The sequence below is a fragment of the Thunnus maccoyii genome, chromosome 9, assembly GCF_910596095.1.
Source record: "Thunnus maccoyii chromosome 9, fThuMac1.1, whole genome shotgun sequence".
NCBI lineage: Eukaryota > Metazoa > Chordata > Actinopteri > Scombriformes > Scombridae > Thunnus > Thunnus maccoyii.
The window spans coordinates 29,553,589-29,574,266 of NC_056541.1; the positions used below are offsets into that span (position 1 = coordinate 29,553,589).

The following is a 20,678-nucleotide window of genomic DNA, read 5'->3' on the forward strand; positions in this document are numbered from 1 at the left end:
ATACTTTCATGACACCAAGATTTATGTTTAGTAAATTATAAATTAACATTATCAGCTTTCACAAAATGGCCATGAAAACAGAAATTTGTTCCAAAAGGCCAAATTTTAATTTTTAGCTCTGATAATTTATTTGTCCTTAGAATTGAATGCTGTGTTTGCCAAGTTGTCTCTTTTTTAAAAAGCTTTAAAGGCCCAGCACTTCTACAGTACACCCACAGGTGATGTCACTTATGTCAGCTAATCAGACCTCCTCTCTGGTCTGCGCTGGTCTTTTAAAGGCTATTTGCTTGACCCTAACTGTAATGTACGGCTTTGTTGCACCTGTTAGGGTGGCTAACATTACACCTCTATCATTCCAATCAGTTGAAGGAATCCAGTCACCTCATGGACATCTCAGTGTAATTTTACCCCCCTTCAACCTGAGCAGAGGTCAGATTGGCCAGAATAACTGAAAACACCTGTGGTTGTGTGCAGGGCAGTTAATTTCAGGTTTAATTTTCATACACACTATTACTGACCTTATTTCAAACATGCAAGTGGAAATATCAAAATGCAATAGAAATATTGAAATGACACTTGTGATTGGTGTGTTTATGTTAGCCATTATGTCATTTAGGACAAATTGCCGGATAGTGTTTTTTTGTTTATACTAAAGTAGCGATTCAGTACTCCTTAACAAGCTCAAATTTGTTACCTGAGTTTATGTTCATAAGTTTGCATAACGGCATCTTTCAGAATGTTGTACTGTATAATAGGTTTATTATTACTGACACATTTACATATAAGCAGCATTTTAATGTTGTAGCTGTTAGAGGGGGACATTATTTTAACTTTTTTGTTGTAGTGTTGAATTGTGCCTACAGCCACACATCATATCTTCTAAGTTATTACTGTACGTTTTATGTGTGTTAAGTCTTTGTCTGAAAAGTAACAAAGAACTATTAATAGTTAAATACATGCAGTCAAGTAAAAAAAATGCAATATTTCACTGATAGTAGAGTAGAAGTATAAAGTGGCATAAAATGTAAACAGTAAAGTACAGTATTGTGTAAATGTACTCTTCGCTGTTAATTAGTGGATGCCTGTAACATGTTTTAAACATACTCCAGGTTACAGGCTCTTCTCCTTTATAACAGAAGGTGGCGCCTGGTCGACTGTGATATATTTGTCCGACTTGAACTGGGCCTTGATAACTAAACAACGTTTAAGGAGACAGCATTAGAAATCCACCACCAGGGCTGTACGTAGGCTTTACAAACACAATAAGCAAGTGCATTGCTTAAATTCATTTCCACTGTAGTTGTTTGAGAGGGAGCCCTTGGGTGTCAGACTGGACAGGCGTGGCAGTGGGCTGGTCGAAGGCGCACTCGGCGATGAAAAGCATCAGGGTCTATTGACTTGGCATCAGCTGAGGCCCTGAAATACTCTGACAAAGGAACCCTGCTGTCGCAACCCAACACTGACAGATTTGTTGTAGTTAACCACATCTGCTTGTTCTGAGGACGGCTTTGGGCGGTGGGTGTGCCGCACCCACACAGAGGAGACGGTCCTAAGGATGCACTGAGGTGAGTACACTGCCTGCTAATATTTGTGTTTAGTTGTGTCGAACAAGGCAATCATGGTTATGTGACTGGGCGTAGTACAGGGTCCTCCCTGACGCGTGCATGAGTGGTGTGTGCGCATTTCAATGCTGATGTATCAGTCTGCTGTCCTCACTGGCTGATGTTTACCATGTAGTCGGTCAAACGGTGCACAGCCTTATCTTTCTACGAACAGATTGAATGGGCGACGTGCTTGTGAAAAATAATAATATTGCACCCTTCTTTCGCGCACAGCCCCCTCTCCATATTACCCCTGTTTTCATGTGTTCACTGTGTCCTGCAGATAAAGACCCGTGTTGAGTGCAAGGTCCCATATGTGCAGCGTCTGTCGTGTATTCAGAATGAGACTGCATGTCTGATGGCAGTCTCCTACCAGTGCTTCAGCCACGCAGTGTCTGATCTCGCTCATTAGCGTGCCAGTGGTGATTTTTTGTTGTTTTACAGCAGCTCAATCTATCTGTGTTCCGGACAGTGTCATCATTTATTATTCATGGGGGGGCATCAAAAGCTATTTTGACGTTTTTTATCGGGCGTTTGCCCGGTTCTTAGAGGGAAGTCGTGCAGTGTTGTCGCTGCATTTTGCAGGTGGCTATGCTGGTGCTGATGCTGCAGCGCCTAGTGTTGCTAGGCAGCCATGCAGTGCGCGGGCCTTTAGCGGGTGGAGAAGCGGAGGATGCTATTAAAGCATAAAACTAATCCTACAGATATTGTGCATTCATGATGAAATATACGGCTGTGGATACACAGTGTTGCATGCTGCACTCACGTGACTATCTGATCAGTAGGCTCGCCCTCCCCTTCCTCCCCTATGTGTGCAGGTTTTTATCTCCCTCAGCACAATGGCAGACGCCGAACCTGGAGGGATACATCTCAGCCACAGAAGTGTAGAAGTTCATGTCGAAGTCAGCGTTTGTGGATATTAGTTTCAACATATTATCCCTGTTACCCCTCAAATAACTGCTCATTTCTTTTACTGTGTCAAGTGTTGAATTAGTAAAAAGTCTTGCATAAATTAAGCCTTTATTATCCCTACTAAATCAATCCAGTTATAGAAACTGTAATTATACATTGTGATAGGGCTTGTCCAGATTAAAGGTAAATAGGATTTTGCAGTTTCATTTAATCAAAGGCAGCTCAATAACCAGTTTTGATATTTTAAGTTGACATTAGGAATAACAATCTATTAATATAGTCAATAAAAGTGAAACACCTTTAAAAGTCCTTTGGCTATTAGAACTCCATCACTTCCCTTTTTTTTAAAACTGCCTTTTCATTTGTTCTTTTCTAAAGTGTGCATATTTTGATATTGTTTCTTTATACTGTGCGCTGTCTAGTGCTATTTGCCAAGGTGGCAGCCACATTTCCCATTTGAGACTGTAGAGACATGTCAGTTTTTATAGCCTCTATAAAATGTATTATACCACTATACCAGTCACCCATTAATGCATTTTCATGGTGTGTATGATGCATTTCTGCAAGACACTCCATCTGATAGATTTTAAGAGTTAATGAGTCCATTTATTTGGGGGTTGAATACAACAAAGTTACCCTGTTGTAAGTTACATGGACGTGCTGTAAAATATATTTAGAGAAGGTTTAGCTAGGTTTTGTTTCATGATTTGTTAGGCATGAATATTAGACTAAAAGTTATGTATGAAAATAAAAATGCAGTTGGGTTTCAATTACAGTGTAGGCATCAATCCAGAACTAACTATGACTGGATAGCAAATTAGTGAGTGCTTTCTCATTCATACTCATACAAACTCATGAGTTACATCAAAACATTTAAAGTTTTATGATATTATGAAGGAGTTGTTTACCATAAATTTAACAGGCACATATGATGAGTTTCAATGAGTTTAGACAGTTGCGAATGAAAACAAGGTTTGTAAATGATGTTACAACAGGTTTTTACCTTGATATCACAATTATTCAACATTATATTAATTTGGAATATTAGTAGTAAAGAGTCTAATTTGTTAGAAACTAGTCACGTAACTGGTAGGGATCCACTGGCCAGCCATTTTGGCATAAACCTAATGAAAGCGGAGCCAAAGAAAATCAATTCAGAGCTCCTTAGGTAATTATACTCCTATCTGCTACTCTGCTGCTGGATGTCCGTGCACAGAGACAGAGACCTCTTAAAACCACCGCAAGTGGGTAGATTTACAGCAGTCAATACATGCTTGTACTGTATGTGTGAAGATAATGTGCACCATGATCTATTTCTTAGAAAATTGGAGGTTTAGTTCACTTCTTAAGGTAGGTATTAGGCCAAACAGAGCAACAGAGCACAGCAGCATCAAGTTAGTTGATCTTTGTGTTCTGGTGAAGGATTCCACAGTAACACAGAGATGCTATGGACAAGAGCATTGGCTGAATGTCTAAAAAAAAGTTAAAGCTATGGATAGACTTATATACTCTTTGGAAGTATTAACCTGTTTAAGTGGTTTGGTTTTTGATTAAATTTTGTAGTTTGGTTCCAAAGTTAGAACCCAGCTGTAAGAGAAGAAGGGGATGGCAGGAAGTCAGCTTCCCTTCTTCCCCAAGCTCATTTGAAACAGAAGTGAGGTGATGAAGCAGCACAGCCAGCCACCAAAGTGTGACTAAGGATAAGAAGGCAGCCGTAGTGGGCCAGCAGCCAGATCTCCATGTCTCCCCTCAGTCATTAGGACCCTCCCTGGAGACAGAGGCTTTCTGTCTGCTGCCTGTCAGCAGCTGGGCCCCCTCAACTCTCTCTAGAGTCGTACACACTGTGAACCATCCTCTATTGTGAGAGAGAAAAGAACAGACTGATTGCTGCTTCCACATGATGAAGTCTGACTTGGCTGCTGCTGATCATTTAAAATAAGTGATTTGTTAAAAAGCATCCAACTACATCCGTTTAAATGTTTATTGCAAAGGTGTTAATGAAAAATAAGTATGAATATCTGTGTTCGTGATTGCTTAAAACCAAGAACTGACCATCATATTAAAACAAAAACACAGATTACTTGGAGAGTACATAGTGAAAATGTAATAATAGCTTGAACAGAGCAGCTTTTCCTTAATTATCAAAAGATAGTTATGATCAGAGAGCAGTTTGGCTGGTAAACAACATAATCCATATGTCAGTGTATGTTTAGGGAGCTCAGTTAATGCTTTAGATAGCTGGTGCAGTGTTTCAGTGACTTTTGAGCCGAGGAAGCCTGATACTGTCAGATTAAAGTGCACATTTTATCCAGAAACTCCATTAAAGGTTTAGTCATCTGTCAGAGTTTTATGTGTGCACTGCAATGAGATTTAGTAATACACATGGATCTGATGTAACTTCCTCTGTGCTGTTGGAGTGGGCATCTTATAAACATGGTCCTGGATGTTTAAAACAAGAAAGAGCATGTCGTCTAGGTTACACAGCTTTGTTACAATGTTGCAAATAATCAAGTAAGTAAGTAATTGAGTCAGTTAGTAAGATGTAGCACAGGAGAGAGGGTGTGGTGTGTTTGGGACCTTATCTGCTCCCTGCAGCACTGTGTGTGTGTGTGTGTGTGTTTGTGTGTGTGTGTGTGTGTGTGCGTGCGTGCATGTGCTCAACTCACGTGTGCGCGAGTTGAGTGTGTTTCAATTGGGGAGTGGCCAGCTCTTTTCTGAAGATCCTTACAGTAACTCTTTACTCTTTCTCCAATTACTGAGCCGTATCACTAGCTAACTTCCTGTTAGTGGTTCGGATGTTGCTGTCTGCATGTGAGCTCTTATTGCTAATGCTGCATTTTCTATAGCTCTGCACTTCCATCGTCCAGTGCCCTGAGGAATACAGCATCCTTAATGTGAGGGTAGGTTTTACTATCTTAATGCTTGTATATGTATGTATGTTTTTTATACATGCCAGAACAAAACATAGTTTACTTGGGATTGAATTGTACATTAATCAGTTCAATCAATCATATTGTCTGAATTAGCAATTATTTAACGTTTGATTATCTTTAGATCTCTTTAACTACTAAAATTTAACTACCTCTGGACTGATGTGCACCACTGGCTCCTTAGGCAGGGCTCTTGTGGATACTTGAAAGTGTAATCAGGAAGATTATAAACTAGTCGGCACACTGCACGTCTTCCAGTTGCACATTTACTTACATTTCCTAGGATAAGCCTTGATGCTGATGTCTTTTTCCTCTGAACAGGATTACGGCTCCAGAAAGACCTGCTGTATGGCCATAATTCAAATAGCTTTTCTTAAAAGTGTCTTACATAATATATTTTATACTTTCTTTTATCCTATTATTTTCTCCTCTTTAACCTTTAAATCTTATCTGCCGGAATGGGACTGCAGCAGAGAGGACTGTCCCATCCCCTTGTACGTTCACCTTTTTCGCACACTTGACATTCTCATACCAGGTATTAACAGGAAGTGACGAATCAAAATGTATTTTCAAAATACAAGCTGCGTCCTTAACCATGTGGGAGCAACACTCTGGCAAGAGAAAGCTCAACACATTTTTTGTTGTCAGCTTCTTCTTTGCTGTCTTTACATCATCATCATCATCATCTGATTTTTGATGTGTCTTCGGGCCATCCCCAGCCTTTTCTCAAGCTGAATGTTTGAAATGGACTTTATCTCAGTGGTATCTTGTCAAACAATGCCTGAAGTGTCATACTTACTGCCATATTTTAGCACCAAATGGCACTCATTATAACAATTAACAAATTACTATGTTTTTGAATCCAAAAATCTGATGCTGAATGCTTATTTCAGGTCACCTGTATCTGCCATTGTTACTCAAAGAATGCCATTTGGTAAAGCAAAGCTTCTGTTGTCACTCAGTGCTGTTAAGTGAATTAGGGAGTGGTGAATATTGATTAAAAAAATATTAAGAAATCAATAATAAAGTTGTGAATATTGCAAGCCACGCCTTGCTCATGCCATGTCATTCAAAGTCAGGGTTGAAAAGTCAGGATGTGCTGATCTGCAGCCTGGAATTAAAACCATCTGAAGTTTTGTCTTTATTAAAAAGGTTTCAGACATATCAACATTTTAAGAGTCAGCATCATGTCTTTTTTTAATATGAACCATTGAGTTACCTCTACACCCTAGAATGTATAAATTAGATTGGCGCACTTATCAGAATATTTGCTCTTATTTGTATTTGAAAAGTGCTATTCAAGAAACGTTTATGATGTTATTTACCGATGTATCATTCATTTTCTTCACAGTTCTCCTCACCCACCCCTGGTTGTAAGACACCCACTGCAAAACAGTAGAAAATGAGCAAGTCCCCCACCCCTAAGGGCACCCCGGTGCAGCGCAGCCCCAGTGATGGGGTCCCTGAGAGCCTCCAGTCTCCTCAGCATTCAACCCCTGGCTCTGGACCCCAGCATAAAAAACGCATCTCCAGCCTCCTTCAGAGTCCGGTGAGATGGTTGTTTGTCTGTGTGTGCATGATTTATTGTTCAAGTCTTTTTCTGTGTCCTCTTTTCTTCTCTGTCTCCTCTCCTCCAGATACGATTATCTCCTCTCTTTAGAATAAATCTGTTCCAAAATGCTGCTTGACAGCTTGGGCTGCTGTCAGTGTAGGACCCATTCTAAGCATTTGACTGTGTGTTTCTGCATATGGGAGGGCAACAGGGAAGCTACGTGACGCTGATGAAGGGCATGAAGTGGAGAGGGTGGCCATAACGAGACTTTTTGTCCCCCTACTTTCAGGTGTTATGGTTATAGAGTGGTAACATCTAAGCCAGGTATTACGATCACAACGATAATGTCTAAGCCTACTCTAACATGTTGGATGTTTAAATCCAATCCTAATCAGAACACAGAGGACTGTGAGTAGCCTATGGCTGCCAATTCAGAGTAGTTTAAATAATTTTACCACCAAATACAATATTGGGTACTATTTTTCCAGTGCAAGCAGCACACAGACATTTTGGTATTTTCCTGACCTTGAAATTTGCTTTGCCCGTCTGTGTGGTATTGTGGTGCCCAGCACTGCATACACGGGGAACTGCCGGAAAGAGACGTACAAATAGGCAGCGCAAAGCGAATGTTAGTGTTTTTATGGAAAATGGGTCCCAGAACCACGTCTATGTCTGGAGCAAAGTCACTCCGCTGCCACTTGGTGATTTTATCAACAAGATCAAACTAAATACTTGCTGTAAATGTGCTTCAATAACGAATTAATGCTTGAAATATAAATAAGTTATTTTAATTAAACACTCTCCAACCAAAATCTGCACAGAAAGAAACATTTAATGTGGTTAGAGCATCTGTGTTGATCTGTAAATTAATGTAGGTGATTCTTACAGTATCTGTTGTCCACAGCTGTTTTAAACTGTATGAAAAGCTTCTCCTTCAGTTCATTAAATCCCTGCAGTATCTGAAGACAGCAGGACTGATATGTTGATAAATTTGCAGCCTCTGAGAAGTGCCGTGCCAGAGTGCAGTGTCATTACGCACAGCCACTGACTCTGTTTACATTCATTAAATCACCTGAAAATGACACCAGGCTTCTGCAGAATAACCACACACACCTTTACACACATCAGACTGGTCGGTTATAACTTGATATTCTACCTTTTTATGAAGGGTACTCGGGTTAGCAGCTCATCATAGCCTTTTTTCCAACTTTCTTTTCAGCAAAAGTAGCATCTCATTTTTTATTCTTGAGACACATTGCAGTGCAAATATTGTTGTGTAACATTAATTACTAAACTATGTGACCATTTACGAGGTGAGGTAGGCTACATTAGTGTTATGGCTGGAATAGTGTCAGTCCGATCATGACGAGTACGTCATCCAAAGCTGGATGTCCTTAAAACTCAAAACTCATTCTGGCACCGCTGAGTGAAAGGACTATTGGAAAGAGGCTGACTCATTAAATATGTTCACTCACTGTTGCCTCTGTAGTGTAGGAGTGTTTGCTAATCAGTATATGTGTTTAAAACCTCTTTGAATTTTTATGTTATTGTCACATGCTTGAAATTATTCTTATGGCTCAGTTTTTGTGTTCGTAGAAAAATTAGACAAACCAAAAATTACCAAAGACAGAAATATTTAAATCCCGCACTTAACTGAGTATTATTGTAGAGCTTAATTTATTTGTAATGTGTGTTTTGTATATACATGTGTATGTGCTAATGTGTTACCATTTGTATTTGTGTCTGGGTACAGTCATTCAGGGAGGAGTTGGATGTGCTGATCCAGGAACAGATGAAAAAGGGCGGCAGCTCATCCAACCTATGGGCACTGAGACAGCTGGCTGACTTCATGGCCTCACATGGCTCTCCAGCCGCCCTACCAGTCTCCCCTTCCAGTACGTGCACAAAACCTTTACATAAACCTCTAAATATACTGCATACACATTCAAATCGACAGTCTTTATGTTTCATTGCCATGATTGTTGCATTTTTAGCCTCATTGTTCTTTTGTTAGTTTGCGAGGGCAGTGGATATTTACCCTGCTTACTCCACTGCAGCACAGGTTTAGTTCTACCACTGTTAGCACAGGTGCTTTATTGTTAGCTTGTATATCCTGCAGAGTTCAAATGTAACCTTGTTAGCATCACATACGACAACTTTGTTTGCTCTGCATGGGAAGAAGAGGTCACTAGATCTGTTACCAGCCAGTTTCAAAAAATAAATTTGCCAGAGTCTGAGAAACAAAACCAAATGATTAAGTGGTCAGTTTGGCAACAGTGGTTTGCCTGGGAGACTTTATGTCATTGTTAGCCAAGAGGTTCTATGGTTAGCCTGGGTTTTCCAATAAATAAGTTTTGGCTCATGCTAAAACTGCTAGCTAGTCATTGAATTTGCTCAGCTGTTAGTTGTTGTTACCACTGGATGATCCATTGATTAAGCAATCAACTGTTAATCTGGGTGTTTATTTCATTATTAGACTGTTTGTTGTATCCATCGAACATTTAAAATATTATAGAGAAGACACAAATGATCAACTTCCACTCTGCTTCCATCCCCACAGCCACTTTATTTGTCTGGAGACCGGATGACGTTTGATGCTTGTGTAACACAGGTGTAATTAATAACATTAATTAGTGGCTGCATTCCATTTACGTAGCTGGAGCTGATATTGTCCATACTTGCTCACCAGCATCGCTTACTGACACACCTAAGGACAGAAACACACTGAATGCTGCAGGCTGGGAGTAGCCACCAGCTCCCATTCATTTTCTATGAAATGGCAAATCCCTCATGAGGAGCATGATGGGATCACCGACATCACTGGAGACAGGCAGGCAGTAAATTGCAGCCTCTTTTTTTATTTTCTTTACATTCTGTGTAAAAATCCAACCACTTTACTTGTGAACATATATGGCAACAACAGTGGAAGCAGCAGTAAAATGGAGTTGGATTGACAGCCTGATTAGTCTGCCAACAGATGGCCCAGTGTGAGAGGTGTTGATGGCTCACCACATGTAGAGTGTTTCTACCCTAATGGAACACAGTCATCATTATAGACTTAAGTTACAACTGTGCTTTTGCTGCTTAAAGGTCTATCTATCTATCTTCTATCTAAAAGGTCTATTGTGATAACATTGTAAATACATCAACTGCAGTATGTACAGTAGCTCCGCACAAATGCACAATTTATAAATGAAGAAAAGAATTAGTAAGTCACTAATTGTGCATGACAAGCAGTTGATTGACAGTAATTAACTTGTCCACAGAGAGAAAACTATGAATGTAATGTATGCCTGAAATTTTTTAAGTTCATTTCATTAGGGTTAGAGTTAGAAGCACTGCACACCCACACAGGTGTTTTTAGTTATTCTGGCTGAATAGACATCTGCTCAGATTGAAGTTTGGCAGAATTACATAGGGGACTACATGAGGACACCAAAGTCCATGTGTTAATAATAATGGTAAACTTATAAGTTGTCCTGCCTAGTCAGGGAGAGGTACTGGTTTTCAAAGCATGGATCAAATATTATCAGGGTAAAATATCCATGTTTATCATAAAGCAGTAAATGTGACTATTCAATTAGACATGCACTGAAAACACTTACTCAAGCCTCATGCAAATAGAAAGTGATTACCATGACATTAACAAAGATATCATTCATCAATCTCATTTTCCTTATTTTGAAATATGTAGTTTTAAAGTGATCAACCATTCTCATTTTCTCTGCCCTCTCTGTCTCTGTCTGGTGTTCTCTTTTTCTTCCACCACACAGATATGATGATGGTGACACCTATCAACGACCTGCATGGCTGGGAGCCAGGCAGCATGGTGAAGGGGGAGAGGTTGATGCGCTGCAAGCTGGCCAGCGTCCATCGCCTGTTTGACCTCTATGGCTGGGCTCAGATCAGTCGCACCTGTCTTACTGTTAGTTTTTTATTTAATTTAAGGGACAGCTTTTCACACAATGGTGTAATATTTTAGTTTACTTCCGTCGTCATTCTGTCTTTACTGATGTCCCTCTGCCTCGTTGACAGCTGCGTGTTAGCAAAGAACAGGAACACTTCCTGGTGCTACCAGACGGCCTGGCCTACAGCGAGGTGACTGGATCCAGCCTGGTGAGCAGGTCTAATCACGGTCACAATAGGGGACAGACACATGACGTTTGCCCTGATTGCATTCAACCCTTCAGTGTTATTGATATGATGCCATTTTTAATGTTGATCTGTAGGTTGGTCTACAGCTTTGTCCCAGAGTGAAATATCTCAACAACTATTGGATGGTACAGACATTCATGTCTCCCTCAGGATGAATTGTAATAACTTTGGTGATGATTTTACCTTTTCATATAGTGCCATCGTCAGGTCAAAACAAAAATTTATCCAATACTTTGGTTTATTACTAAGTACTGACTAAGTGTTTACAAAACAAAGGAGCCTCAGCTGTACTTAATGTTTAGTGCAAATAGCAAATGTTAGCAAGCTAACCTGCTAAAATAAGATAGTGATAATGGTAAACATTATACCTGCTAAACATCAGCATGTTAGCACAAAACACCACTGTGTCTACATGTAAGTACAGCCTTACAGAGCCTCTCAGTCTTGTTATTGTATAATTGATCAATAATGTCTAATTGATTTACTGCATTATTATGTTTTCTTGCATTGTATGCATTCATGCATCAGTAGAATTCTGGTGATTTTGTTAAATTAAATTACTCTGAAATTCTATCTTTATATACTTACAAAACAGAGGGTGTTGACAGTTTCAGTCAAAGGTAATCGATTAGCCCTCAAAAGCACACATCAGTTGAACTCTAGGTTTGGAGAAATTCCGCTTCATCATCATAACACTTGTCAGTAGCAGGTTTTGATATAATACAGAATTACATCAAGTCTAAGCAAAATAGCAGGACATTTATGACAAAAGTTACTTATGTTCTAATTTGCTTCATTCACTGTGGTGAAAGCGTGTCACAGATGATGAGTTTGCTTCCCAAACATTGTATCTCATGAGGATCCAGTCAAGACTAGGTGGTAGTTCTAGACCTTTCTGTGAAACACATGCTGATGGTGTCCTGTGGTTTCCAGGTAAAGGTGAATATCCTGGGTGAAGTGGTGGAGAAGGGCAGTACCAACCTTGGTGTGGACACAGAGAAGTTCAGCCTGCACTCGGCCATCTACTCAGCCCGGCCAGATGTTCGCTGCCTGCTGCACCTCCATACACCGGCCACAGCTGCGGTGAGTCAGCCTGGGACAATGACTTCTATTGGTCACATCCAGATACGCAATGAGAGGCACTGCTGAATGGAGGATGCAGTAAATGCACATTCATACACTAAACACTGGACACATTTTAGATCACTGGATAATATTTCATAGCTGTAGCATTTCCAGTATCAGCTTTTTCTGTTAGTGTCTGATAACATTATAGATTGTCCAGCATGGATATGCTTGTAAAGCACATTGTGACTTCCTCATTGTGAATATGAGCCTGGTTCATGACCTTCCCTGCCACAACTGACAGCTAACTGTCTGCCAGGTATCAGCTATGAAGTGCGGCCTCTTGCCACTGTCCCATGAGGCCCTGCTGGTCGGTGATGTGGCCTATTATGACTACAATGGAGTCATGGAGGAGGAGGAGGACAGAGTGGAGCTGCAGAAGAGTCTGGGGCCCACCTGTAAGGTGAGCAGACCACAAGAGACAAGACAGTTAATGTGAAACTTGCGTATCATTGCTTGATTCAGCAGTTACTGCTCCTGTGCCTCCCACATGATTTGTTTGAGCTGGAAGAATGAATAGAGAAAAGACATAAGGTGATGTGGCCTTATGCTGGATTAATTACTGAAGCTGGTGCTGCTGCTTGGAGGCTAAACTCAGGAGTTGGTCTTAGTTTGCCTTCTAATTCAACAAGGACGTTCTCCCATAACCTGCAGCTGTAGCAAAAAATAAAATAAGGTGGGTTTTTAATCTAATGTTAATGTTGATTTCATGATGTGCAGGTACTGGTGCTGAGAAATCATGGCATTGTGGCTCTGGGGGAGTCTGTGGAGGAGGCCTTCTACACCATCTACCACATCCAGGCTGCCTGCCAGATCCAGGTAGTACAAACAAACACACACACACACACACACACACACACACACACACACACACACACACACACACACACATTCTGACTAACAGCTGACTCAGTAGAGCAGTGGTTCTCAAACTTTTTCACATAACCATAAACCATGACCCATAAACTGACACAAATTAGACCACGGATGTCTATTTGATAACATTTTTTCTTTTAAATGTTTTATTACAGAAAGTGTATGAAACCCATGACCAATATAGTCATACAGTCTGTCATTGTGTTGCTTCTGGATGAAATTATAGTGAAAATAAATTATTCCCTTTTTTTACTGGGGACCCCCACAAGGACCCCTGGGGGTCTCTGGGTCCCACTTTGAGAACCACTGTACTAGAGACTAAGTGCTGCTGTTGCATATGTGTAGATGTGTGTGAGTGGGAGAGTGAACTTGTGCATGTAATGTAGATGCACCAATTTTACACCTGAGCAGTTGCCCTTCTCTTAATAGCCTTTCACTGTAATTCAGCGAGAGCTCTGCACTGCAGTGTAAAACACTATAGTAGTGTTGTGTGCCAAAAGAGACACTGCAGTAATCCTACAGGACCAGCAGTGGCCTGTAGGGAAGCAGATATGACTGTAAGGTCATCAGTTCTTCAGAACTAGGGAGGGCAGCGTGTTATATTTTTCTCACCCACAGTAAAGCAAGGCATTGTGCTTGTATGAATGAAACGTGTATGCAGGTGAAATAAAACTTTGCCGGAAAACAGAAGTTGTAGCCCGTTTTAAATCTGTGTTTTGTGCCAGGTGTCAGCATTGTGTTGTGCTGGAGGTGAACAGAACCTGATTCTGCTAGATCGGACCACCCATAAACCCAACCCAGCCGGCACCGTTGGCTGGGCTGGCTCCACCTTTGGGCCCCTGCACAAGAGCCGCATCGGGGAGCATGAGTTTGAAGCCCTCATGAGAACTCTGGATAACTTGGTAGGCAACAGTTATATTAAAGTAAAACGTGTACAATGATGAAAAAATGTTGATCAAGATGTTTATTAAGATTTCCTCAAGATTTGGTGGATTTATAAGGATGGAATGTCTTACTGGTGCTGCTTTACCATTTATGTAATATTAACGGAATAGTTTGACATTTTGGGAAATATGCTTTTTTGCTTCCTTGCCAAGAGTGGGATGAGAATCAATACCACTCTCATGCCTGCATGCTAAGTATGAAGCTACAGCCAGCAGCTGGTTGGCGCAGCTTAAAGACTGGAAACAGGGGAAACATCTAGCCTCTCTCTGTCCAAAGCTCATTAGTTAACACGTTATATATTGTGTATTTAATCTGTACAAAAAATTACCTGTAATAATAATAATAATTTGTGGTTTTATGGTGGGTTATGTGTTGGACTATTTCTTGGCCAGGAGTAGTGACTTCCAGGAGTCTCTGCTGAGTGTCTGACAGCCTCACCGTTAAGATGTGACTTTATACTAAGCTAAGCTAGCCATCTCCTGACTATAGCTTCATATTTAAAAGACAGATATGAGAGTGGCATTGATTTCTCATCCAACTCTCAGTAAGAAGTCAAATAAGAGTATTTCCCAAAATGTTTTCCAAAAAGTCCTTTAAAAACGGATCCACGTCAAAAAGAGACACAATATCCATATTTTGCTGTGTACACCAGTTTGAATTTAACATCAGCAGATGGTAATTGATCTCTGTGACAAATACTACTGCTTCACAGTAAAAGCATAAAAGCTTCCATGTGGTTTTCCAATGAAAAGCTTTCAGGGTGAAGCAGCAGTGACTTGAAATGTTTGCATCAGCAGTAAATCAACAGCAAATACATTTCTGATACTGCTGTTCTGTGGAATAAAACTACAAACCACAGAAACACTTGCATTACCCAAGAGCTACTAATGTACTGAAAGATGGAACATTGCTTTCTCTCTCGCAGCCTGGACAATCACAGACATCAGTTAAGTGCGCAGTAAGGTGAGTTAATGTTATCTATTGCACGTATACCATCTAAAACTGCTCCCCCTGTTGTTTTCCAGGGTTACCGTACTGGCTACGCGTACCGTTTCCCTGTGCTGCTGGAGCGATCGCGGACGCGGAGGGAGGTGGAGGTGCCTGCGACTGTCACAGCCTTCCACCAGTTTGACGACGACGGAGTCCACCCAGCTCTGAGGCAGCACCCTTTTGCCCAGCGCCAGCAGCAGGAGAGGACTCGATGGCTCAACACCCCAAACACCTACCAAAAAGTCAGCCAGGATGAGGCCAGCCCTGGACACGCACAGCGCACCACTGTGAGGCTCTGGGGATGGAGATGTGATAAGGCTGGGGAGTCTACTTAATTGGCTGATCAGACTTATTTGAAACAATTGTCCAAACTGCATCACCTGCACTAATTGCACTTGACAACATTCACAAAGGCAAGCAGATTGTCAAAGAGCTAAATTGTGGCCGTTGTAACCTAAAAGTTGTGTAATGTCTCCAGCTCAAAGAGGGAGGGGTGGGTAGACTGAGTCAGTAGGGATGTGAAGGGATAATATTTTTTTTAAAGAAGCTTGAGGGTGGAGGGATCAGGACCAAGAGTGAGATAATAATGAGCTGCTTTTCCTGAGGAGGAAAAGAAGAAAAGGCTTGAATCTTTCTGAGGTTTAGAACTTAATTTTAAAATGATGACTGATGTTAGGAGGAGACAGACACAGTAACAAAGATATTCATCCACCATCTCCCAAATCATTTGAAAAGAGATTTGTTATATTTGGTATGCATTCAACCAAGGGTATTTCTGACTACAAAGTCAGCAGTTTTGTCTCTGTAATTCATGTGCAACGTGTATATTATCTCCATATTCAGAGCTGCAGTGATGAGTCGTTTAGAGACAAAAACAATATGAGACTGGTTGTCTTACATCAGTGGGAGGAGCTTTGCTCTCCCTTTCTGTTTCTCTCCACCTCAGTCCCTCCCACCCTCCTCTCTCTCCTCTTCTCTGCATTGCAGGGGAAAGCCCACTTCTTAGTGGTGACTACTGCAGTGCAGAGTCTGCCCTCTGGTGGCAAAACTTACTCCATATACCCTTCATATACACCAAATATACACAAAATAATATACAAAATATACTTTTTGGGGATGTAGTTGCTGTTTTCTTCTCAGCCCAAGATTGACTAAATAATACAGACTATCTACTACATTTTGGACATTCATTGATAAAATTCTGCTCACTGTGTCTTTTAAAGTGGATTAACAGATATTGTTTCGAACTGTTTACATGTTGGTTTTCTCTTACTTAGTGGTTGAAGACAGAGGAGGTGACTCAAGCTGGCAGCACATCCATCAAGATAGAGAACCCAAACCAGTTTGTGCCTCTTTTCACCAACCCTCAAGAGGTTATTGAGACACGAAACAAGGTGCCTTTTCTGGCCTCTGGCCTTTTCTCACTGCCACAATTTTTAGCTTTGTCTTCTACATACTTTTTGTGTGTATCAAAAATGTTATACACACTTTTTCTCTCCTCAGATCCGACAGCAGAATCGTCAGGACATGAAGACAGCAGGACCGCAGTCTCAAGTCCTCGCCAGTGTCATAACAGTTGACAGTCCTCCGGTAACCTGCAGTCTCTCTGCTTGCCAGCATCCGTCTGTTTTCCTCTCCATAGTTGAAAGCTGTGATTTTGTGTTTCTTCTTGTCCATTAGTCTCCAGTCAGTGCACCTGAAGTCCCACCAGAGCCAGAGACTCCCAACCCCTTTAACCAGCTGACAGACCAGGAGCTGGAGGAGTACCGCAAGGAAGTACAGAGGAAACAGGATGGAGGCACTGATGGTATGATTAATTCAGCTCCACTCAGCTGACTCAAGTACATACAGTTACAGTTCTATAATAGTCCTAATATACAGTAGACACCTTTCTATTCCTAAGCTTTGAACGAGATTTATCCTTTCGAGCAGTATTAGAATAAGTTACTAAGTGTGATTTACTTATGCTCTATATAGCCAAAAGTATATCAATACTCATTTGTGATTGTTGAACATGTCATTCCAAAACTATGGAACAGCTAAAACTTCTGATTTTGGAACCTGGCAGCAGGGTTTTGCTTCCCTTCAGCTACATCAAGAGCATCAATGAGGTCACTGATGTTGGGAGATGAGGCCTAGCTCATCTCCTGTGGATGAAGTTGAGGTCAGAGCTCTGTGCAGGCCAGTCAAGTTCTTCACCACCAAACTGGGGAAACCATTGTTAGGTCATTGTCACCATTGTCATGTTGTAACAGGAAAGGGTCTTCCCCAAACTGTTGAATAGGGGTGTCCATATACCTTTGGCTATATAGGTTTTTGGTTACCCCTCACTTTCACTATTAATGCATTGCACAATTTCTTCTAACCTCCTTAATGGGGCTGTGTGTACCATCTATAATTACCAATATACCACTTATTAAATTATAGTTTCTACCTGCTTTTCAGTTGTTGCACCATCTGAGAAGCTGTGAAGTGATGTAACACCATTCATCTTTGTTGCACATAATGTAAAATGCACCTGGTAGAGAAGCCAGTCTTCTCATCAGTGGTCTTGTTTGTTTATGGTAATGGATCATGTTTAAAAATGTGTACAACAATCATCATTGGAATTAAAATGAAACACACACCACCCCTTAAAGCAAGCTCGATTTCACTTGTGACTGTGATGTAAACTTTATCCACTTCTCTTTGCCTCTCACTCACTGCTCAGCTGAGCACTCACTGTCCCCCACTGTGTGACTATGTGTTTGTGTTTGTGTAAGTAGAGGAGGAGGTGGCAAATGACAAGGAGTCTTCCCCTGCTACCTCCCCTACAAAGGGCTCTCCGCCCAGCCAACCCCCTCCCACAGGTGAGGCTTGGCAGTGCACTGACCGTCTGCTCCGCTCGCCTTGCACACTGGCTATCTGACCGGCAGCCTGCTCCAAGTTTTACATAGTCCCATGTGTGACTCAGTGCTGCTTCTGCCCTCTCATGCTTCAAATGCTCACTGACAGCCATGTTACTCCTGATCATGTGTAGTAGATACCGTCTCTGTGCAGTTAAAACTAGGACCAGCACAGGTGTAACTAATCAAATTAATGATGGCTGAATTCCATTTAGCTGCTTCAGTTTCAGGGTCCTGGTATTATGCATGCTGGCTCACTGTCATTACTTATTGGGACTCTTTAATAGAACAAAGCCATCATTAATGGTATTAGTAACACCTGTGCTTTTCCTACTATGACAAGTAATATATGCCTTAGATTAGAAGTATGCTTCATTATCATTTTTCATTTTATATAACTAAAAATAGAAAACTATACATAAGGATGTATTATTGTAAAATAAACTGACTGGAGTTTTAAATTCATTTAAAAAATCAGATTATAGATAGATAAATGAGAGAAAAACATATTTTCTCACTTACCTCTAGTAGTATCTGGACTAGGGTTTTGAGATATACAGTCCACCTGAGATTTCCACTTCTGCTCAAAACAGTTGAAGTGAAAGGAAGTTTGATGTTCAGAGCATTGAAACATTACATTTGCAATATGGAACAACAACATTTCTGTCCTGTCCCAGTTTCCCTGTATACAGTCTTGAGTGGAACAATTTTCTACCGCAGAAATAATCTGTGAAAACTGCAGACTGTGTTCCATGTATTTTGTGGATTGGACACTTTCACCTCGGTGGTCCCAGTGACTTTTTTTACATGTTAGATAAACTATTGAATAACATGGGGTGTCAGGTTTTGTTGGCGTGTTTAATTGATTTTTTTCTAGGAAGGCATTTTGGCTTGTCAAAGCAGGAAAACACAGGTTCAACATATAACATTAAAAATGACTCTGGTGCATTTAGCTGTTCCTGTAAGGCAACATGCGCAACACCAGGCCTCATGTAAATGGATGCAGCCATGATTAATTACATTAGCCACACCTGTGTTTCAAGTCAAAATGTCTTTTAAAAGTCTGTTGTCACCGTCGTTATTGTTTGATTTACATTTGCTACATTTCAGCCCTCTGAAGGGAAATCCATCTGTCTCTGTACCCACTGTATCTCCTGTACATGTCTCCCTCTGTCTGTCCTTTTCTGTGTTACTCCACATTGATTCATAGGGAACACTTCTGGTGCTTTGGTCTTGTCTCACTAGTAAGTACAGAGAAACAGTATGACAAACCACTTCTCATTAAGCAAGCATGTTCATCTGCAGTGACATGTCTAGCATGTAGCTTTGCAGCTCCGCCACACTCAAGACTTTCTGTTCATTTACTAAACTTCTGCCTTTCTTGTTTTTATGCTGTGACAACCGGAGCAGAGGAGGCAAAGACTGACTCTCCAGCCATACAGAACGGAGGTGAAGAGGAAAAACAGACCACAGAAGAACTGGAGAAAGGGATGAAGGCTCTTTCAACCAATGACACCTCCACTCCTGCTGCTCCACCGGCTAAACCACAGGGCGGCACCCCTGAAGGTTCACCCTCCAAGTCCCCATCCAAGAAGAAAAAGAAGTTCAAGCCACCGTCGTTCCTGAAAAAGAGCAAGAAGCAGAAAGAGAAAGCAGAGACCTGAGGAGTTCATACACACCAGACCTCGGTGAAATATTACTGTGAAATATTTCTTAGTGTACAATGGAGTAGCAGATGGGTGGAATTAACTACATAAGGTCTATTAAAACACAGTCAGTTAAGATGTCATTCACAGACTCTGTGTACTAAATTGACTTTCAAATACTTTACTGTAAAACTGTTACTCATTGATTTGATCTATGTGGTGATTCATCTTAAGCTGGTTAAAAAACACTGATAATTACTTTCACATACTATTTGACCCAGGTCAGATACAACCCAACCCATTTTGACACACTACTTCTAATCACCCTGTCACACACACACACACACACACGCACAGTCCTTGCATTTTTAATGTCTTATTTTCACCTTCCGTGCTATCAAACCATTACTTAGCTTCACTGTATAGCCGTTCTAAGATGCTCCTTTTTCAAACTAGGATTACTAGTGTAATCCTATGTACATGCCACTCAGAATTTGTTTCATACCTTTTTTTTAAATCCACAACTTTTCAAGACACGATGGAAATTTAAATCCCCATGAATTATGCACCCCTAATCCATGTATAGGCACTTAGACATTATGTATATTGACATTCTAGCACGTTACATTTGTTCATCATCATAGGCATCCTCTAGTCATGATTTAGTTATAATTATCAGATAGATGTTGCAGGTATACTATGTGAGCACAGGTGCAGTACATGTAGAAATATACTGATAGCTGCTGATTGTGCTCTTTTGAATGCTGGTTTTGTGTAAAACTATCATTATTACAGCAGGGACAAAAGAGGAAAAAGAAAGTGATACTGGCTCACAACAAAACACAGGCCGCTACAAATGCCATTATTACCCAAAAAAAAGGATGTGAAGCATAAAGAATCTGTTGCTTGTCAATGCAGTTTGAAACCCAGTAATAGAAGATACTGAAGGTACTAAACATTCCACTTTTCTCATTTCCTGTTCAATGTATGTGTGCAAAATACCTCTTAACAGTTGTATTTATTTTCCGTTTTAACCAGTAGCTGTTAACAAAATGCTGATG

At 40.8% G+C, this 20,678-nt stretch overlaps 1 protein-coding gene across 5 annotated transcripts; it reads left to right on the forward strand.

The window, feature by feature from the left end:
• Window positions 1-154: 154 nt before the first annotated feature.
• add2 (adducin 2 (beta)) lies at window positions 155-20,542 on the forward strand. 5 transcript variants are annotated; one of them, XM_042421259.1, is made up of 16 exons: window positions 155-1,565; window positions 5,360-5,413; window positions 6,795-6,992; window positions 8,749-8,890; window positions 10,769-10,920; window positions 11,031-11,111; window positions 12,084-12,233; window positions 12,535-12,678; window positions 12,996-13,094; window positions 13,877-14,053; window positions 15,122-15,373; window positions 16,364-16,480; window positions 16,590-16,676; window positions 16,767-16,893; window positions 17,852-17,935; window positions 19,379-20,542. In XM_042421259.1, exons 3-16 carry the CDS (start codon window positions 6,846-6,848, stop codon window positions 19,633-19,635), a joined length of 2,016 nt encoding a protein of 671 aa, XP_042277193.1. In that variant the 5' UTR covers window positions 155-1,565; window positions 5,360-5,413; window positions 6,795-6,845; the 3' UTR covers window positions 19,636-20,542. The 5 variants fall into 5 exon arrangements, with proteins under 5 accessions (XP_042277193.1, XP_042277192.1, XP_042277189.1 ...); XM_042421258.1 differs by lacking the exon at window positions 17,852-17,935 and adding an exon at window positions 19,182-19,215 and having other exon boundaries at window positions 19,382-19,469; XM_042421255.1 differs by lacking the exon at window positions 17,852-17,935 and having other exon boundaries at window positions 160-1,565; window positions 19,382-20,542.
• Window positions 20,543-20,678: the final 136 nt, after the last annotated feature.